A 12,547-nucleotide genomic window follows, 5' to 3' on the forward strand; every position below is an offset into this window, starting at 1 on the left:
AAATTAGCATTTTATTGAAAGCCTTTCATGCAGCTTTAAATGCTTGCACTACCATACGGTTTCTAAAATTATCCAGTGCTATTAAAAATGAGGCTCAATGACCTGGAAGTTGCCAGGAACTACCAAATTAAAAACTTAAGAGACATGTATCAAGGCCTGATTTTTAAGTGACTTGTCCCTACTGTAGTCATTTACACATGTATAAAGCGAGTGTGAAACACTATCACAGCAGAATGCAAAATTCATGTAAGAATCTACCATTCACTTTGCACAGGTGTAAATTATTACATAATGTGCAAAGCAGTGGAGAATCAGGCCCAAAGTTTCTGTTTCTTGTTTGCTGACCAAGCAAGGGCTGAAAGTGTTGAAGAAGTGGCACTCCTAGCTCATGAGAAGAAGAAAGAAGATCATCATATTTTCATGATCATATTATCTTGAGAAGATCATCATGTTGTTCATGCTGTCCAGTCAGGAGCAGCATTAACAAAGATCTTCCTGGTCAGAGGATAACAGTAGAGATATGAAAGCTACATACACAACAGGGAGGAGTTTTAATTTGTAAATATATTCTCAGTTGCAAATAGTATACCAAGTTTAGAACAGCTTAATCAATATTTTATAGTTGGCTTTAAGTGTTTCACTTCTGCTGTAACTTCACAGTATCCACATGATACTGTAATATTTGTTATACTTACTATATTATACTTAACATTTTAACTACTGTTATTTCAAAGTAAACTTTAATTTTACAGCAAAACACTTTAATGTTTTAATACTCAATTTTGACTTTAATAAAATAGTAAATAACAATTTAGTAAATAACAATTTTAATAAGCAACAAGCTGACAAATGAGATTAGCTAATTAGTTTCAGCAGAGCTACCTCTTGAAGTATTGTGGGTACACACTTATGTAATTTCTGATAAGCATAATTTCATTAAAATTCTGCTTTCAGACACTGTCATAACTATTGAAGAGGAAAAAACTAACATGCTTATTATAAAAGTTTTAACAACACTTTTAAAAATGTTTGTAACATGTTTTTTTCAGACTATAATCAGTTATTGTTTGTTACTGTGATTAGTATAAATATGTCATGTATACTGTGGGTACATGTAGTGTTTATACAAAAGGACAGTAGCTCAGAAGATGTTTCCATATCTGACACTCACTTTTATGACCTTGCCAAGTCCTTGGATATCTGGCCCTAAAATACATCACATGTCGGGACAGGTTTTCCATAAGTAGCCCCTTGCTAGCATCCATAAAATTTATGGGCCAAATCTTCAACTGGTGTAAATTGTCAATTGAAGTCAATGGAGGTATGACAATTTACATGAGCTGAGGATTCGGCCCGATGTGTGTACAGGGAAATCAGTACAGTATTTGCACATACAAGTACCCATTTGCACTTTCAATGGACCAAATGCTGATACCCATTGCTCCACAAGTGGTTCCTATTGGTTTCAATGGGACTACTTGTGGAGAACGATACTATTCAATGTCTACAAGCATAACCTACCCCATTTATCTCACAAGTATATGCAAATGCAGGTTTTGTCTGGGCAAATGTGGGTATGCAACTCAGTCTCCACTTGAACATTTTTCTTATTAGGTTTCTGTATTTATGGTGGGAGTCTCTCTCATTGTGGGATAGTTACCCTTCAACAGACTATTACTTACAAAACGAAGCTACTGTCTTCCTTAAAAAATTAAATAAGACTATTAAAGTTTAGTAGTCAGTAGCTGTGCACTATTGTTCTATAATCTCTTTCACATTCCTTTACTTTCCGGTCTTTTTAGAGCATTTGTGTAGAATGAACATCAAAAGTTTAGAGCTTCAAACAATGAATGATTCAGCAGTCTGCTGCAGTGAATTACACTTTGATTTTCTATCAGAACAGAAAACTATCAAACGAGGTACGAATAATTGACACTACCCCACATCATGGATTTTTTAAAAGTTTTAAATAGTACAGCAATAATTTTACATTTCTTCATAAAGTCAGAAATTGTAACCTCAATAAGCTTCAAAAGTGAAGTACTTAGTCTTAAAGAGGAAAAAAAATCTTATTTACGGTCAGATTCACTGGCACTCTCTGGTAATGCAAAGCAGCTGTAAATCTGGTTTACTCGTGCTTTGCAATACAAGCAGCTACAGCACACAAGTAAACCCCTGGAATATAGTCTTAACATGGTACAGGATCATCCATGTTTGAGATGAAAAAGACTGATCTAGCCCTTCTCCCTCTCAATGATAATTTCATAGGCCCAGTTATCCAATTTTAACTTTAATTCAGAAAACTTTAGTTTTAAAAACTTTTCCCATCCCATTTGCCTGCTCCTATTTTCATGTCTTCTTCTTTGCCACCTCTTGTATTTAGAATAGCCAGACAATTTGTGTATGCCAAACACCTTTCCTGTCCTTCTTAAAAATCTACTGAAAATCCATTAGATCAGCAAAACATGCCACCTTAATGACCACTATGTCTGTCTAGTACTGTATTGCTCTGTATTGTCCCCATTCTTAGTTTTTTAAAGCCCAGTCCTACAAAGACTCTAGGACTACTCCTGCTTATAATTAAGCACATACCTAAGTCTTCACAGCATTGTGACCCTTAACTGTAAGCTCACTGGGGCATGTATTTCATTTTAGCTTGGCGTACTTATACTGTAGAGTGCCAGGCAGCACACATGCGGCACTACAGTACCTAATAACAGTAACACCTCTCTTTCCTTCTTTGATTAATGTTAGTGAAGAAGTCTGAAGAGGAAAAGAACTACACAATTCCAAAGAATGAGTATCCTCAACAAAGAGTAAGTAATTTTTCCTTTCCTTACACTGTTTTATCATGTATAGTTTGACAAGTCTGGTAAACGTAAAGATGAGCGTTTACTTACTTTTGATTCATAATCTCACCTCTATTATTTCTTTACTGTATTGTGCCATTTGTTTATTTTATATGTTATTAGCATAATCCTTTCCTACTGTATGATGCTATATAACCTAATATCTGTAGCTTTTAAAAACACATTAGAAAATAACTCATGCACTGCTTATGTATCTTTTGTAATGGATAGTAAATTGCTCATAAATACAAGGACTAGATTCTGGTATGTTGTGTGGCTGTTTTATACTGCACTATCACTGGAATCAGGCTGCATCACTGACATAGCTGGCCTTAGCAGGATCACCTCATTGTACAGCGGTCCTCGTATAGCACAGAGTCAACACATCCACCTTCTTGTGGTTTTGTTTTTTAACTACTGCTGGAAAACAGAATACAGCCTCTCTGCCCTTGACCCTTAAATAGCCTCAGGCAATAAATTTCAACTGGATCTCAATCTCAAACATTCATGGCCTTAGGTAAAGCACAAGATTAATGGCTTCAGTGCAGTCAATTAAATGAAAAGCCATTGCAGGTGTGTTAAAGGGGCGGCAAATAAATATACATAAGTAAAGAACACTGAGGATGTGGAACAGAGGACAGAATGGTTCTCATACTGTGACAGACTGACAATATCCTGCATGAAATGTATTGAAATAAAACTAATTCAGTACGGTTTAACTTAACATCTTTGGAGTTCATTGTATTGAAAATGCAGTTGAATGTTATTGTGGAATTGTATGAATTTCCATGGAAAGGGTAAATAGGAGAACAGCAGGGGGGTAATTTGGCAAATTCACTCAGGTTTTAGCATCTCCAGAGAAGCCACCGCTGTGGAAGGTGAACATATACTAATTCAAATTGGATTCCCCAGGAACCAACAGACAAAGAAAGGGGGTTTTAGATAAATAGCCTGGTTTTAAACTGGCTCCTGGCTTTCTTCCTGTTCCAGAAAACGAACAGGACCCTGGTCCACAGAGGGCCCTAATCCTTAGGGCAAAGTTGTCTATACTATCAAACTAATAAATTGCAATGCATGTCAGACATATTTTCTTTTCTCATTTTGAACTATACTAGTTCCAAATTGTGGAGAAACTATAAACAAGATGCTCTTTTTTCTATATGTTGAAAATGCTAAAATAATTCTTTTTGGATGGGGAAATCTACCCAGATCTACTGAAAACCTCTCTTTGGAGTGGTATAGTATCATATATGAACACAATAAATATCAAGATTCATATTGTTAATAGTCTTTACATACGTAACATTGTAAGTCTAAATTTTCAAAAGGAGCTAGTAATTTTGAGTGTCTTAACTCTTGGGCATCCAGCTTGAAACACCTTAAAAGACTATCACCCTGACTTTCAGAGTGTTGAGGCTCAACATTTTCTGAAAATCAGACACTTCCCCCTTTTTGAGTGCCTAAAAACAATGCCCCAAAAATCAAAACTATACAAAATCACTAGTCACTTTTGAAAATGTAAGCCACAAGTATGTATACGTTAAATAATGTATCTTTAAGGCAGGAAATCAATTCTATATAAAATGTCTCCCATTACCTGTCTCTCAAATAGATTAGAAACAGTTCTATGAGATGGAGGAATGAAAGGTGTCATCTACACGAAACTACAATGGAGTCAAAGGACTCAGTTATAAATTGTTGAATCCTGTTCTAGTTGCAACAATTTGCAGTTCGCAACAGTATAAAGCCTTGTATAATATGGTTTAGTTCATATGTAGACACAAATTGGGCCAGGGAACTGTGTTGCTATTGGGTTCCATAATCCGGTTGTAACTATATGGCAGGACAGGGTTCCATTGCATAATGGGAAAGAAAAAAAAGAACAATCAATTTATCCCAAATTTGAGGCAATTGAGCAAATCAGATCAGGAAGAGTTACTCATTCTTGCCTGTTGATCATCTATTCACTTTTCAAGGTTTTTTGTTTTGTTTTGTTTTGTTTTAATACCTTTCTTTATCTTTAGTTGCTTGTTCAATCATTAATTTCTTCAGTTCTGCCAGACGATGTAGATCTTTCTCTTCCATTTCTTGCCACTTGCGTTGTTTTTCAGCCCAGTATATTCTCACCTGGAGTTTGTATGAATGAAATATACAGATTAAAACAACTGAACACTTATAAACCAAGATACAGGCCAGCAAAGCAAGAGTAATGCCAGGGAAAACCTGACATCTTGGGTTTTGTAATAATATGTATATTTTAGAAAAGCATATTTGCCTATGTTAGGAAATATTAACAAACTACACTCTAAATGGAAGCTGCAAAAACTGCTTTTGAGATGTAGTAGGAGCAGAAGAGAGTTTGTGGGAACCCCCCATGCATGAAGAGAAAAATTTCCAACTGGTATGTGTTTCCTTTCTTTTTCCATCCTATCCAACAACAGCAACTACAGACAACATTGTTGCTCCCCCTACCAGGGAGCAAGGAAACAAAATACATGGCAATCAGAGCACCTCATTTCCAGTTTGTATCAAGTATAGCTCCAAGTGGCAGTCCTCCAGGGGAGGAGCAAGGAGTATAGGATGAGAGCTACGACAAACAGAATTACCAGTGAGTAATTTTTTCTTGTTACTATGGCCCTCTTCATCTGTTCTGCCCAGCAATAGCAATTACAGAAAGCAGACATCCCATGAAATAACTAAAGAAGATGGATGGGCTTTCTTCAGATGCTTGAAGCGTCAGACATGTCCTCACTGACATTGATTTTGGTCTGACTGGTAATGCCAGATAAAGATGAAAGGAATAGACAACAGTCTTTCAAATTTAGGTACAGAACTGGAATTTCAATGATGCAGAAAATTAGCATGAATGAAGATCAGCTCTGTGTAAGCGTGAAAGCTGACCTCTTTCACCAACAGAAGTTGGTACAATAAAAGATATTACCTCATCCACCTTGCCTCGCTGAACAGCATTTAGTAACTTCGGATATATTATTTTGTCCTAGTCAAAGGCTAAATAGGATAATGTCTGATCCACAGAGGTTTTTGTGTCCTACAGTCCATTGTTGCATTAACCATCAACACCAGTGGTTTTCAAAACTTTTTTCATTTGCGGACCCCTATAAAATTTCAAATGGCGATGCGGACCCCTTTGGAAATCTTAGACATAGTCTGCGGATCCCTGAAACCACTGTTCTATGGTTACACCAATCTTGAAAACCACTGTTCAATAGTAACAACAACCCTTCACAGACCCCTTAGACATTAAACTGAAATTAAAATTGTAAATATGTATCAATAATTTAATGAAGGAAAATTAATAAATCATAGAATCTTTATATAAACACACAACTGTCTGAAAACAAGGAAATTCAAAGTTAAGGGTGCATTTTAAATAAAATTATTTTAAAATTATGGAAATACAGAGCTAAGGTATCCCAAATAACTTTAGCTTTGCTCTCTTGTGCACTTCACTGTGAGAACTCTCCATGTAAAGTTCATATGTATCTTATACTCTGAGGCTCCATGGGAATGAACCTCAAAAGGGCTCCGATCTGCAGATATTCTGTGCATCAGCTGTGTACCAGAGTCCTGCTTCTGCACCATCTCAAGGTGAATGGGAGTTTTGCTATGGACTTCGGTGCAAGCAAGAGCCAAGTTCTGTGTAGCTTAGGAACTCCACAAAACAGATTACACAAAAGAGTTCCAGTCATGGATCTTAGGAGCTCCACAGAATATCCATACAGCTTGGGACACAGACTTTTAGTTATTATATACATTTTTAAAGTCCTCATAACTAAAACATCTAAAATAAATGTTATTCATTTCAAAGTACATCAAGTCCCTGGATAAAGAGGAAGAAAATCTCTAAATTCACCCCTTCCCCCGCCCAATCCCCAGTGTGGAAGGCGCTAACTTAAAAAGGAAATAGTTTAGATGACCATTCCTTGCAACAGAACCTCTATGAAATGGCAATAAAAGGAATACATTATATGTCACAGAAATACTCTAGTTTTAAGCTTTTGTAGAAGGCTCCAGTTTGCAATGGTTTTCAGAGCATTAGCCCCTTTAAAATGAGCTGTTCCATTTTTGCAAACAATCCTTTAGGTGCTGTGGTTCAGGAAAAAGTAGATTTTCAGAAAATGTTGCTATTTCATTAATCCCAGTTTCCTGCTCCACAGGGTTAAAATTTAATAGCAAATCATAACTTTATTTAGGCCATTTTTATATGCACACTCCAAAACCAAGGACAACTGTACAACTCTGGTTATTAGAATATTTTTATTAATTATTAGCAAAAGATGTGATCCAATCTACCCAGTAACCCAACCACTCCTCCTGTGATATAGGAGAAAATAAAACTAGATGGCCAAAGCCACCAATAGAGACAACTTGTCAGACAACTCTGAAACGTCAATCAAAATTTCTTCATGTTGCATCCTGAACTAGCGGTAAACCGCTGATACTAAAGACAGGTTTCAGAGTAGCAGCCGTGTTAGTCTGTATTCGCAAAAAGAAAAGGAGTATTTGTGACACCTTAGAGACTAACCAATTTATTTGAGCAAAGCTTTCGTGAGCTACAGCTCACTTCATCATGCAAAGTGAGCATCCGATGAAGTGAGCTGTAGCTCATGAAAGCTTATGCTCAAATAAATTGGTTAGTCTCTAAGGTGTCACAAGTACTCCCGTTCTTTTTTTGATACTAAAGAGGCATTCAGATGGCAGGGGATCAGAAAGCAAATACAATTTTTGTAATGGCTGGAAATTATACACATTTACCCCCTCAAAGGCTGTCTCGAAACTAGGAGCACTTTTCCTGACAAAGTTCTCCTAGTTTAAACACAACTGTATCATACTGGTATAGTAAAATCACTCCCCATGAATGAAACAAATTGGTATAAACACAGCTTTGTGTCTATACTAGGAGCTTCAGTTGGCACGTTATATGTCAATCAGGGATCACACCTCTTCATACCTGTGACCAACAGTTATGCCAGCAGAAGTCTGTAGTTTAAAAAGACTAAACCAATACCTAAAAGCAATAATAACCTAGCCTCTGGGAACAAATATCAGAAAACATCTGCCAGAGCCAATGTGAAAGAATGCAGGAATCGCACAGTATAGAGAATCTTGAAAAGTTCATCTTGTACATCTTTGAAATATGCTTAAAATATCTACAGATAATGACTAGAACATGCCTACACAGTGTATATATAATCCTGTCTCATCGAAGTCAAAGGCAAAACTTGTCTGGACTTAAACAGCACCAGGATTTGGCTCAAAGTGCATATTTTACATGCTTATAAATATGACCTCATAACCACAACTGAAAATGACAAGTTCCCAGAATAAAAGAAAAAAGTTAAAGGATATGAGACAAGAGGGAAAACATTTTTTCAAGTGCTTTTGTCCCACTGTTACACTAACTACATGCCAATCTCTGTAGTCATTTCATTCATTCTATTTTTTTAGTGGTAGTGTGACTGAGGGAACAGGGTCTGGCAATAATTTAAATTTAATAGCAATGGAAAAATCGATGAGAGAATTAAAAAGAGACAAATCCATGCTACCTCTATAACCAGCGAAGAAGGAAACTAGATACAGACTGTACATGGGCACAACCTAACATCCACAGCAAAGAATGATGGCCATGCAAATCAAGTCCATCACCTCAACTAGTGAGGCGTGTCTAAGGAAGGGGAGATCAAGGTGGGCTTGGAGATAGGAAAGTGTGGAAACATCCCAGAGGTAAAGTCCTCATATGGGACACAAAGACTGGCACTTTCTCTAGGCAGCACTCTTGTTCAAATACTCCTGTGTGGAATGGTTGATATAGCCACACAGATATGATAATGAACTGTAGGTAAGAGATAAGGGGAAATTTCTTTGGACACAATAGGGAAAGGCTACGTCAGGCCTAAAGAGGAGTTGATAAGAGGACTTTCTAAAGATCTAGGATTTTCTTTTTTCTTTTCTTTGTAATTAAGCTAAAGGACCCCTACATCACTCAATTTTGTAAACCATTTCTTTTGCTTTACTACCATATTCTGTTTAGTTTTAATAAATCTTGTTTTCAAGAACATTACTGCAATATGGATAATGCCATGCAGATGGTCTGAAAGAGACAAGACTTCAAACATCTAAGTAGAGGTAGAGAAGGATAAGGCATTTCTGGAGCCGAACTCCCCCATTCATGCTCTCAGTCAGATGGGGCATGAACAGAGTTTATGTTCATTTCCATTAAGGTATGTTACAAAGGACTATGACAGGTATTTACCTGGGGAGAAGCCTAAGGACAGAGGAGACATCGGTTGGCAAGGTACTATTTTTTCATTTTCCAGCCTTCACCACTGGCTGATCAACTGTTAACTTAAATCCTCCTTGTGGGCTGGGGTCCCTGGACTTCACTAAACCCTTCAAATACACATCATGAAAATATTCTATTTTGAAACAATTCTGCCTATCTGATTTTGTCCCCCCCCCCACACACACTCATTGCTTTCAACAGATGTATACATAAAAACCTACTAGTCAGTGGCCCAATCCTGCAAGCATGTGAGCACAAACAGTCTCATAGAAGTTAATGGGACAGCTTATGTGAGTAAAGTTACTCATGTGCTGAAGGATCTGCAGGACCACCCTATAAACATTCATTTGCTCTTGCTGCTTATTGCTGACTTGAAATAATAATTATGCATTTTTAATATAAAAATTCCACATAAATCAGTTGTGATGTTAATCCTCTGAGTGTAAGATTTCAGAATGAGAAATAAGTAAAAAAAAATAGGTAAATTCTCAAAATCAAAAGGTTCCTGTTTTTGTATAAATTACATTAATAATACAAACTAGTGTAGAAAAATATAGCTAGTATGTGACACATAAGCAGATTTTTCTATAAGCAGTAAAAAAAAAAAAAAAAAAAAAACTTATTCTCCAAAGTTTTTCCACAAAGTACTGTTTAGACTTTAGTTAGAACAATGTTATTTCCCCACAGAGAGACAAGGTAGGTGAGATAATATCTTTTATTGGACTAATTTCTGTTGGAGAGAGAGAGAAAAGCTTTCCAGCTTACACAAAGCTCTTCTTTACATCTGGGAAATTTATTCAGAGGATATGTTTACACTGCAGTTAGACACCGGTGGCTGGCCCGTGCCAGCTGACTCTGGCTCTGGGGTCTTTTAAGAGGCTGTTTCATTGCAATGTAGATGTTGAGGCTCAGGCTGCAGCCCGGGCTCTACGACCTTGAAAGTAGGCGGGTCCCAGAGCTTGGGCTGCAGCCCCAGCAGGAACATATACACTGCAATGAAACAGCCCCTTAGCCAAAGTCCTGTGAGTTTGAGTCAGCTGGCATGAGCCAGCCACCAGTATCTAATTGCAGTGTAAACATACCCAGAGTGTCACAGATAAATACAAGGTGGAACAGATTATTTAACACTAGCAGTTAACACATATTTCAAGGGACTATTCAAGGTGAAGTGGCGCGTTAACACCTCTCCAGTTATGGGGAAGGGGGAAAGCCGGGGAGTGATGGGGGTATTAACAGGGTTACAGATTGTAATAAACCATAATTCCAGTGCACTATTCAGTCCATGATTTTTAGTGTCTAGTGACGTTATGAATTTAAGCTCCTAGGCTCATCTCTTGAAGGGGCTGTGCAGGTTTCCTTAGAGGAAATCCTTGACTGAGAGGTGTTAATGGGCCACTTCACGTTGAAATATGTGTTAACAACATATGCTAAACAATTATCTGTTCCATCTTGTATTTAGCTGTGACACTCCGAGTACATTTCCCAGATCTAAAGAAGCGCTCTGTGTAATCTCAAAAGCTTCTCTCTCTGTTGCCAACAGAAGCTGGTCCAATAAAATATAGTACCTCACCCACCTTGTCGCTCTAATATCCTGGGACCAATAAGGCTACAACACTGCATACATTTCCCAGTCAGTCAAACGATGCTTAGCACAATGTAAACATAGAAGTCTGCTGTCTTGAAAGATTTCAGAGTAACAGCCGTGTTAGTCTGTATTCGTAAAAAGAAAAAAGAAAAGGAGTACTTGTGGCACCTTAGAGACTAACCAGTTTATTTGAGCATGAGCTTTCGTGAGCTACAGCTCACTTCATCGGATGCAGTTTCCACGATATGCTATGCATCCGACGAAGTGAGCTGTAGCTCACGAAAGCTCATGCTCAAATAAACTGGTTAGTCTCTAAGGTGCCACAAGTACTCCTTTTCTTTTGTCTTGAAAGAGGTAATGTGCACCTGTTCTTGGAAGCCTATTTGAAAGTTCCCTGTGTTGGTCTAAGTGCAGTGTGCTTAAACACTGTAGCCAATATATTGTGAGGCTCATTTGCTGCAATGCAGCATATCTTGCTGCAGCTTTGGTAGCTTCAGTGGTGTTTGCCATATTACTTGATAGCATAAATCTGTAAGACAGCTAGAAATGCAGTAGTTTCTCTGCACTGATTTTCCTTGCGTCTGTGTGGCAACCACAGCGTATATGCCTATATTGGTGTCTTTTTAGAAAAATAAGAAAGTAGAATAATTGCTGCACAAGTACATGCAGCTTTAAAGCTGAAATGGGTATTAGCAACATTCCACTAACCACTTGCTAATCTCTGAACTAATAACAAAAAGACTATTTACAATAATGTAAAGTATTGAGATTACTTAAAGCTTTTAAAAGCAATTAGACAATAAATCATTCAAATAGCACATTTTCCATACTTTTTCTTTTTCCTCTGCTCTCTGAATCATTTCCTTTTCTTTCTGTATCTTTTCTCTTTCATCTTCCTTTTCTTTTCTTCTGACAGCTACAGCAGCTTCCAGTCTGGCTGTCTCCTCCTGGTGTGCTCTCCACTGTAGAACCTGAAATAAAAGATTGAGAAAGTCTTCCTGTTTAGTCAATCCCTTAACATGGTAAGTGTAACATTGTGGGCCTGAAAAACTGAATATAGTGAAGAAACACAAGTAGTCTGTTTATCAATTAGGTGTTCTGATTCAATCAGCAATATACTATTGTCATAAATATAAAGGGAAGGGTAACCACCTTTCTGTATACAGAACTATAAAATCCCTCCTGGCCAGAGGCAACATCCTGTTACCTGTAAAGGGTTAAGAAGCTCAGTTAACCTGGCTGGCACCTAACCCAAAGGACCAATAAGGGAACAAGATACTTTCAAATCTTGAGGGGGGAAGGCTTTTGTTTGTGCTCTTTGTTTACGTGGTTGTTCTTGGGACTGAGAGAGGCCAGACAGAAATCCATCTTCTCCAACCCATCCTAATCCAAGTCTCCAATATCGCAACCAGTATAGGCAAACCAGGCAAGGCGGATTAGTTTATCTTTTGTTTTATGTGAATTTTCCCTGTGTTATTCCTGTTTTCTGTAACTTTAAGGTTTTGCCCAGACGGGGATCCTCTGTGTTTTGAAACTGAATACCCTGTAAACTATTTTCCATCCTGATTTTACAGAGATGATTTTTACCTTTTTTTTTTTTTTTTTTTTTTTTAAATAAAATCCTTCTTTTAAGAACCTGACTGATTTTTCCATTGTTCCAAGATCCAGGGGTTTGGGTCTTTGATGATTTTGTAACACATTGGTTAGGATATTATTCTCAAGCCTCCCCAGGAAAGGGTGTGTGTAGGGCTTGGGGGGAATATTTTGGGGGAAAACATCTCCAAGTGGCCTCTTTCCCTGTTCTTTGTT

At 37.5% G+C, this 12,547-nt stretch overlaps 1 protein-coding gene across 2 annotated transcripts in view; it reads right to left on the minus strand.

Annotated features, from left to right (window-relative positions):
* The window catches only part of CCDC148 (coiled-coil domain containing 148), a 151,580-nt gene that overhangs the window by 9,025 nt on the left and 130,008 nt on the right, over nucleotides 1–12,547 (minus strand). For both annotated transcript variants that reach the window (XM_074966824.1, XM_074966825.1), the window contains exons 11-12: nucleotides 11,569–11,709; nucleotides 4,858–4,976 (exon numbers count right to left, since the gene is read on the minus strand). In XM_074966824.1, the coding sequence (XP_074822925.1) occupies nucleotides 4,858–4,976; nucleotides 11,569–11,709 (260 nt within the window). The remainder of the gene's footprint in view (nucleotides 1–4,857; nucleotides 4,977–11,568; nucleotides 11,710–12,547) is intronic.

This window comes from Natator depressus, chromosome 11 (assembly GCF_965152275.1).
Source record: "Natator depressus isolate rNatDep1 chromosome 11, rNatDep2.hap1, whole genome shotgun sequence".
In the NCBI taxonomy this organism is placed as follows: Eukaryota; Metazoa; Chordata; order Testudines; family Cheloniidae; genus Natator; species Natator depressus.